Source organism: Xiphophorus couchianus, chromosome 5 (assembly GCF_001444195.1).
Source record: "Xiphophorus couchianus chromosome 5, X_couchianus-1.0, whole genome shotgun sequence".
In the NCBI taxonomy this organism is placed as follows: Eukaryota; Metazoa; Chordata; class Actinopteri; order Cyprinodontiformes; family Poeciliidae; genus Xiphophorus; species Xiphophorus couchianus.
Window position 1 is genome coordinate 2,660,160 of NC_040232.1, and position 9,653 is coordinate 2,669,812.

Consider the following 9,653-nt stretch of genomic DNA (forward strand, 5'->3'; position numbering starts at 1 on the left):
ACATGAATTGTTTATTATTTAGTTTTGCTCGCTTTACAATTAAAAAAGGATCAAATCTGGTTGTGGAAAAACATTTCCTGGCTCATAACAGGTGCAACTCACATGGCAGACAGTAAACTACTGTCAGTAGTTACATTTGGTCAAGAACGTTGATGTTGGTGATTTGTTTATATTAGTTTCTCCTTTTTGGGTCTCAAGTTCTTAAAAACTCTTAAACTGCCAAGTTATTGCTTCATAAAAGGGACTTATAAAAAAAATCAAGCTTATATTTGAGCTTTCAAGGTCAAAACCAGAACAAGACAACTATAAACTTTGCTTTGGTCTGGAAGGAGTTGCTGCAGAGGGAAAATTGAAATCACATGTAGCCTGGATTCCTCACAGAGCCCTTTTACATCCATGTGCAGGGTGCCGGTTTACTGCAGCGTTTCTGCTCTTCACTGGACAAATCAGCAAGTTTTACTTTATGAAATCAAATAATTGTGTTGGCAGACAGTGGCAGATGATGTTTTCTGAGGAAGAGCAGCCAAAAACTTTTCATTTCAAAGCATAAATACAAAAATAAAATTAGAGCATAAACAGCAAAACTATTTCAATAAATACAACAGAAATTAAGTTTTAACTCCAAATATCAGGCTTATTTGGTTTGAATTTTTTTTTTTGAAGTTTTAGCATCTTCTCTGTACAAAAGCTTTTTCTTTGAATTGTGATTCATAAAAACTTGGACTAAAAAGTGAAATATATTTTTTATGTCGGATTTCAGCAGAAGCTCCTGAACACAGGAAGTCTGAACGAGCAGAATAATGCAGGTAATTTATCCGTCCTGCAGGCTTTGTACACAGCTGTAAAAGCATGAAACACCAGATGGATGGATGGATGGATGGATGGATGGACGGATGGATGAGGAACAACAGCGACACGCCTACTGAAAGAACCTCTGCAGCCACCACCACAGCACAGTGGCAGGAGGCCGAGAAGCCAATAGTTTTTTATTTTCCTGTTGAAAGGTCTTCTTCTGTCCTTTATAATCTCATCTGTGAAATGTTCTCTGCCTTTTTCATCCCATCACTCTTCCTTATCCTGGCACTCACCGGAGAAGAGGATCAGTTTGCAAGCTATACAGCAGAGCAATGTCACATTAAAACGCTGCTAAGCTCCAATTACACAGTGAACACCAATCTGGAGCTGGGACATTCAGTCAGAATGATGCAACAAACGGACAAAACATGATATGAATGAGCTCAGATTGTTTGAGTGAATTGAAATGTATCCCTGTTACTCTTTTCTTGGATTCTCAGAACGTTTCTGGGCTTGTATGTACTACATCTTCATCTTTTTACTATTTTGCACAACAGTGTCAAATTCACACTGAAATGAAAAGTGATCTCAGGCAAAATGTGCTTTGTGAGGCATCACAAGAGCAATACAACCAAGAATTTCAACTTAAACTGAAATGAGAATATTTTCTTTTCATGAAAGACAAATGTGACCATGGTAAAATCCTCTTTCATTTTCTCGTGAAGGGAACCATGCGGTGTTGAATCCTTTTCTGAAATCCGGTGGGTCTCTGTGTTTGCAGAAGTTGACTGACATCTTAAAATGGACCTGCTGGTGTTTCGTCTCTAGAACCTTTTGCTTTGATCAAAGTTTGACTCCATTTAAGTCTTTCCAGGAAACTCCTGTCTCTCAGTAACTTGAGCTTGTTGGCTATTTCTGCAGAGTGCAAATACATTTATTTATTTTGTCTTCATGGAAGTAGATTGGATTTCCTGTCTGCTCACCTGAAGCCCTTTAGCACCACCTTCACTGCAAGGACATGTTGCTTTAGATAACAAAGAAAAATCTTTCAGAAGTTTCTGTCCCTCATTGTTGTTTGATTCCCAGATTACAGCTAATTTCATCTCTAACTTCTAATGACCTCAGAAAAACATTGTTCCTGATTATCTGACCATGAAATTGAGATGCGGATAAACAGAAGAGCTGTAAATGTCAGCGTAAAATGCCAGAGATCAGGAAGGAAGTTATATATTCAGTTTCATTAAAAGAAAGTTATTGAAAAGGCAAGATACAAACAAATTCCCCAAACACAATAAAGGTAATTAAAAAGAAAATGAAACCAGGTTAAGAACAACAGTGATGTTAAATCCCAGAAAAAAAAATCTGACCTTATACACACCACAGGTTTAAATCCACAGAAATGAGACAGGAGGGATGATTAACTGATTAGAACCAGGTGTGAGAGGAAAAGAAAACTTTTGACAAACAAAAAAGGTTAAAAAATGCATAAATCTACCAAACAAATCTCATGCAGAATAAACAAGTTCAGAAGGCTGGAAAGCACCAAAATAAGATAACAGATTTTGAAAGAAAAGAAAAACCTGAGTAACATTCTGCTGGAATCTAGATTGTTAGTATTTCAATGTGATTGCTGTGTATAAAACAGTGATCTATTACACATTTGTCTCTTCATCAAGTTCAGCTAACAGAAATGACTCAAATCACTGAACTCTTCTTCATTTTTTGGAATGAAGTTGTCAAAAAAGTTGGGTTTGTGATGGGAAAAAATCTGAGGCCCCAGATCCCATTTTCTTTCTCTTTGACAGAAAAAATTACATGTTTTTGTCTTTTCTGGTTCACAACTCAGCTGACAAACTTTAAAAGTGCCAACGAGCCTGAGAAGAGGACGTGGGCAGAAAAACACATGATCAACACTTACATGTGAGTGAAAAATAAAACATGAAAAGTTTAATTTCTCAGAGTTTGATCTTTTCATTTGCTTGACGAGACAGCAGGTGCACAGAGGTGACAGTGAAATCCAGAGAAATCCTCAACTCAGCTCATATTAGTGTTGTGCTTTTCTAAGCTCAAGGCAGAGGCTTCCTGGACGGCGAGTGCGTCGAGGGTGCAGCAGGCGTTTTCGAGCAGCAAGAGTTTTTGAAACAACTTTACAAAGGGTTTTGTTATTTTGGCGGTTGGCATAAACTGGAGTGTGACTGGATTGGGATGACCACAAAGGTAGATGGGGGTGGTGATGAAGATGATATGGATTTTGACGAATGGACTACGGTAGGTAGAGGAAGGGGTAGAGGGAAGGAAAAAGTTTCGAAAGATGATAGAGAGATTGGTAACCTAAATAGTAAGAGAAGTTTAGAAGAATATAGTTCAGATGAAGAAAACAGAGTGGTTAGGAGGAAAATGGTAAATGAGGAGTTTAAGGTAATACTTAAATTCAGGAAGGAAGATATGAACATAAACCTCAGTCCGATAGCAGTGTCTAGAGAAATAAAAAAGAAAATAGGGGAGGTTGAGTTTGTAAAAATCTTGCGAGATGGTAATATGTTGATAAAATGTAAGTCTGAAGAACAAAAGAATAAAAGCATGCAGATTGATAACATTTGTAAAAAGGTTGTGAGTGAAAAGAAAATTGTTGGAGAAAACAGAGTATCACGTGGTGTAATCACAGGTATTCCGCTTGAGGAAGATTTAGAAAAACTTAAAAGAAATATACATGGTGGTGAAGTGCGGAGATTGAAAAGATTGTTAAAATCTGTGGATGGGGAGAAAATAGAAAGTTTTTCAATACTTCTGGAGTTTCAAGGTGATGTTCTTCCTGATAAAGTGAAAATTGGGTTCTTGAGTTTTCCTGTTAGACCTTATATTCCTCCTCCCTTGCGCTGTTACAAATGTCAAAGGTATGGTCACATTGCATCAGTGTGTAAAGGGAAGCAAAGATGTGCTAAATGTGGTGGAGATCATCGATATGATGAATGTGGAGCAGATGTACAGTTGAAATGTTGTAACTGTGGTGGTCAGCATAATGTAGCATATGGAGGGTGTGAAGCAAGGAAAAAGGCAGCAGAAATTCAACAGCTGAAAGTAGTTAAAAACATTTCTTATGCAGAGGCAGCAAAAAGTGTTCAAGAAAAAAGAATAGTTCAGAAAAATCAGCAAGTGTCTTCTAGTCCAAATCGTGGACCAAGTCAAAAAACAATGTCAGGAATGGAAATTACAATGGATAAATTAATTTTATTCATGGCTTATGTTATTAATTGTACTGATCAAGTGAAACAGAAAACTGAAAAAATCAAGATTATAGTGAAAGGTGCAGAAAAATTTCTAGCTGTGAAGGATTTATCTTGGGAGTTGATAAATAAAAGGCTTGAAATAGATGGGAAGTGTTGTTGCGCAACACCCCCCCCCTCCTTTCTGTCTCTACTCTCTCACTCTCGTACTTCCTCTTCTGAGAGGGGAGATGTGCTACCAGCTCTCCGTCTAACGGGTACGTTGAGTTTCCTAAATCTGCTGGGATTTACCCTGTCCAGAACTGAAGTAAACTCTGTTTAAGCTGGTTTCCAGAAACGATTCGCCTGGTTTCTGACGGCCTACATCCAGGTGTCCCACCCTTCTTCCCCCTGTGAATTAGCCAGACTGAGCAGCCTACAGCCAACTAGTTTCACAGAGCACACCTGTTAACGGTCGCTCGTTCTCTATTTTACAACTTGCATTTGTTATTGAACCAGGTAGGTTTTAGTAACTCGGGCGAGTCCCAAGGATGAGGTTTTAAATATGGGCTACCAGCAACCTAAAAACATTTTCCACTTCTTCCTCTCCAGAATCAAACATCACAGCTATTTTACAACCATCAAAGAACTTTAAGGTGACTCATTAACTGAATGTCCACAACATCTTTTAGATTTTCTTTATGCTAAATATTTTATTAGTAAGGCATTTTTGCAAGGGTCAGTACAGCTTAATTCAGTAGCAGAAATAATCAAATAAGTAAAATCAATCATCTAGTCTATCTTTCCCTACTGCTGATACTGAGAACTAAAAAAGGAAACCTTTGAGAGAGACGGACGGAGTTTGGCGTTTCGAACCCCAGACCTGGCTTGATGATGAAGAAGGTGTTGCAACAGGAGGAAGATGTTGATCGGCGAAGGCCAGGATCTCCGCAGGTCCGATGAACTTCTTCTCCGCATGGATGCTGAGGTCACACAGGACTTGGTGCTGGCAGGAAAAAAGGCACCAGTTCTTCTTCCTTGTCTTTGTCTTCATCTTTGTCTTTGGGGTCAGAACCCAGCCGATGAGAGAAGTGCGATTCGAAGCCACAGATTGTGGGCCAGACGGGTTGGTCTCCATGTGCAGGACAGTCTCCGGCTCCGTGGCCCCGGCTCTTCTTCAGCTGCAGAGTTCTTTGTCCATCTCGATCTTGGCTCGAAGCTGCCCGGAGGATCCAACAAAAGGTTCCTCTTTTGCACCCACCTTTTATAGGGTTTATCCACCCCCCTGGTGCGCCTGCTGTCTGCTTAGACAGATGATCTCATATCCATCACTGTCTTACAGACATTTCCTGATGTCTGTGCCAATGTCTCAGGGTTGCTCAACCTCCTGTGTCCCTTGCCTGCACAACCTTTCACCTACTCTCTACCTCCAACATATCAGTGATGTTTAATTGCAGTTACACCTTTTTACACCATTTCAAGTTTAATGTCAAAATCACATTTATATCACATTTATTTTCTTTAGCTTCATTTATGATTTTATAACCATAACTTATTAATTATTCTTATTATAATCTTAATGTGAGTTATTACAGATGTTTTTCTGAAAAGAAACCAAGAATAATACATGATTCTAATTATTTACTACTAAAGTTACAGTTACTTGTTTTTCTTGTAGTTCCCACAAATATAAGTGTATTATTACAAGTAAACCAATATTCATATAAGTATTTTACTTTGAATCTTATCCAATTACTAATAATGTTTAGATTTAATTTTTTAAAACTTTCATGCTTTAAAATAGTCTCAGCTATTTTTATAAATCTGCAGGCTGGAAACTTCCTCTTTTTCCAGGAAACCTGCTTTTCCTGTTTCATGACTCTCTCTGACTGACTATGATTTCTTATGATTAGATAGAAAAAAGTAGAATTAAAGCAAAGTTTGCATGAGACAAAAACAACACACACAACTAGATTTATTTTATTGACACTTAAGTCTAATGTTGGGCCTTGATGTCACTTGAGTGATTCATTTTAAAGATAACTTTATTTATTATTACTGTTAAACTAAAATCTCCAGCATGGGGAAGTGGGATGAGCTCGGATTTTCTTGAAGCAAGGTGGAGGAAGAATTTAATGCTTATTTTACAATGGAATGCAAGAAGTTTGTTAGCAAATGGACAAGAATTTAAAGGATATTTAAACTATTTGAAAAATAAACCAGATATTATTTGTATTCAAGAAACATGGCTTAAACCAGAGTTAGATTTTGTCATAAGAGGGTATAATAGTATTAGAAGAGATAGGGAACAAGAAAGTGGAGGAGGATGTGTAATATTTATAAAACAAGGAATACAGTTTAGATTTTTAGGAAAAGGAGCTTCACTAGAATGGTTATCTGTGGAAATTTGGATTAATAAAGAAAGTATTAATATATTACATTTTTATAATCCGTGTAAAAAATTGGATTTAGATGAAATGGAGGAAATGTTTAAAAATATAGGAAGAAAGTTCATTTGTTGTGGAGATTTCAATGCTTATAGTACTTTGTGGGGTAATAGGAATGATGCAAATGGAGAAGTGGTGGAAGAAATAATGGATAGAAAACATTTGGTTTGTCTTAATAATGGAGAAGGGACGAGAATTAATATTAGAAATAAATCAGAATCAGCGTTAGATTTAACTTTAGTTTCAAAGAATTTGGCTGGGATTAGTAAGTGGAAAATATTAAGAGAATCAACTATAGGTAGTGATCACTACCCTATACTTATTGAAATTGGTAAAGAAATAGGAAAAATTGTTAATGAGAACTTAGAAAGATGGATATTTGGAAATGTTGATTGGGAAAAATATAAAATAATAAATGATGAAGAGATGCAAAAAGTTAATATAGATTTGGATGTTGATATGGTAAATTCTTCTATTTGTGAGGCCATTTTAGGGGCTGCTCGAGAAACAATCCAAAGGAAAAAAGGAATATATAAGAAGAAAATTGTTCCATGGTGGACGAAGGAATGTGATGGTGCAATTAAATATCGAAATAAAGCTTTTAGATTGTTAAAGAGAAATCAGAATTTTCAGAATTTTATTGAATATAAAAGGTCACAAGCTCTGGTTAAACGAACGGTGAAAAATGCAAAAAAGGTTTATTGGAGTAATTTTTGTGATTCTGTAGGTAGGGAAACAAAGATTTCAAAAGTCTGGGGAATGATAAAGAGAATGAATGGAATTAGAAGGGAATATGGATATCCAGTTTTGAAAGATGGAAATGATATTGCTGTGACTGAGGAGGAGAAAGCAAATATGTTAGTTAAAAAATTTGTTAAAGTTCATAGTTGTAATAATTTAAGCGCAGAAGAAAACCGCAGAAGAAATTGTACAATTAATGAAAATGTAAATTTATTAGAAGAAAATGTAAGAAATAATGATTTATTGAATAGTCCCTTTTCTTTATTTGAATTAAACAATGCCTTAGGAAAATCAAAAAATTCATCTCCAGGAAAAGATTATATTTCTTATATTATGGTTAATAAGCTTAGCAATTCATTTAAGAAGGTTTTATTGGAATTCTATAATAAGATATGGGATGTGGGTATTTTACCTCTGGCATGGAAAGAAGCAATCATAGTTCCAATCTTAAAACCAGGTAAAGATCAGTCAAATCCAGCAAGTTACAGACCCATTGCTTTAACTTCTCATATTTGTAAAATAATGGAGAGAATGGTAAATGAAAGATTGAGCTACTTTGTTGAAAAGAGGGGATATTTATCAAAATGTCAAAGTGGATTTAGAAAAGGGAGAAGCACTATGGATCCTTTATTATGTTTAGAACATGAAATCAGAAAAGGGCAAGTTAACAAGGAGAGTGTAGTGGCTGTTTTCTTTGATATAGAGAAAGCTTATGATATGATGTGGAAAGATGGATTTTTAATTAAATTGAAAAAAATGGGAATTAATGGATCAATGTTTTATTGGATAAAAGATTTTTTACAAGATAGATCAATACAAGTAAGAATAGGACAACAATTGTCAGAAAAGGTTTTTGTTGAGAATGGTACACCTCAGGGAAGTATAGTGAGTCCCTTGTTTTTTTCTATTATGATTAATGATATGTTTGACAATTTGGAAAGTGGAATGGGGTGTTCTTTATTTGCTGATGATGGAGCAATATGGAAGAGGGGGAAAAATTTAAAGTTTATTGTTAAAAAGATACAAGAAGCAATTAGTATTATAGAAGACTGGTCATTTAAATGGGGATTTAAAATTTCTATAGACAAAACAAAGACTTTATTTTTTACAAGGAAGAAAGCATCTGAAAATTTAAAACTGCAACTATATAATCATGAATTAGAAAGGGTAAGGGAATTTAAGTTTTTGGGTTTATGGTTGGATGAAAAACTTACTTGGAAAAATCATATTCAAAAAGTAGTGAATAAATGTAAGAGAGTTTTAAATGTAATGAGGTGTTTGGTGGGAAGTGAATGGGGTGCTGAGAGGAAGGCATTGAAATCAATATATACTGGGTTAATAAGGTCTGTATTTGATTATGGAAGTATTGTATTTGGGTCAGCATCAGAAACACTATTAAAAAAATGAGATAGTATTCAGTATCAAGCCTTGAGGTTATGTACAGGAGCAGTTAGAACAACTCCAACGTCAGCTTTGCTAATAGAAATGGGAGAGATGCCACTTAATTTAAGAAGATTACAGTTAAAGTCCAATTATTGGTGTAATTTAAAGGGCCATGATGGAAATCATCCATGTCAAGACATTTTAAAATCTAGTTGGGAAAAAGAAAAGAAGAAATTAAATTCTTTTGGATGGGAGATAGAAAATGTTATAAAAGATTTTGGTTTATCTGATATAAACATTAGTCAAACAGTTCCTCTTTCTCCAGTTTATCCGTCTCTATTTCATAATAATGTTGTTGATTTAACTTTGTTGGAGAAAAGGAAAGGAGAAAACATTTCAGATCCATATTTGGTTCAATCATATTTAGATAGTAAGTACTATGGATATGTCCAAGTTTTTACAGATGCGTCTAAAAACTCAAATAGCAGTAATGGGGTATCTTTCATTGTTCCAGAATTCAAAGTTAAAAAATGTAAAAGAATTACTGATGGAGTATCAGTTTATACTGGAGAGATGATGGGAATTATTTTAGCTTTAGGATGGATTGAGGAAGTCCGTCCATTAAGAAGCATAGTATGCTCTGATTCAAGTTCTTCTTTATATTCATTAAAAAATAATCATGCTAATAGTAGACCGGATCTTTTATTAGAAATTCAGTTAATAACATATAGAATTCAAGCAATGGGGTTATTAGTTATATTTACATGGATACCATCACATATAGGAATAAGAGGGAATGAGTTGGCTGATAAATATGCAAAACAAGCTTCAACATATAGTGATATTGATATATTAGTTCCATTTAGTAGAGAAGAAATCAAATCTATTATTAAACAAAAGGTTAAGGAAAGATGGCAGAGACAGTGGGAGGAAGATAGAACTGGTAGATGGATGTACAGTATTCAAAGAAAAGTTGGTGCAATGAGGAGAACGGGACGAAATAGAAAAGAGGAAACAGTTATATCTAGGTTGCGTTTTGGACATACAAGGTTAAACAGTAATTTATTTAAAATAGGAAAACATC

At 35.3% G+C, this 9,653-nt stretch overlaps 1 protein-coding gene across 1 annotated transcript; it reads left to right on the forward strand.

Moving 5' to 3' along the window:
- Positions 1–2,930: 2,930 nt before the first annotated feature.
- On the forward strand, positions 2,931–6,272 carry LOC114143951 (uncharacterized). Its single transcript, XM_028016363.1, has 2 exons — positions 2,931–4,172; positions 6,113–6,272. Exons 1-2 carry the CDS (start codon positions 3,001–3,003, stop codon positions 6,132–6,134), a joined length of 1,194 nt encoding a protein of 397 aa, XP_027872164.1. The 5' UTR covers positions 2,931–3,000; the 3' UTR covers positions 6,135–6,272.
- The last annotated feature ends 3,381 nt before the right edge of the window (positions 6,273–9,653 follow it).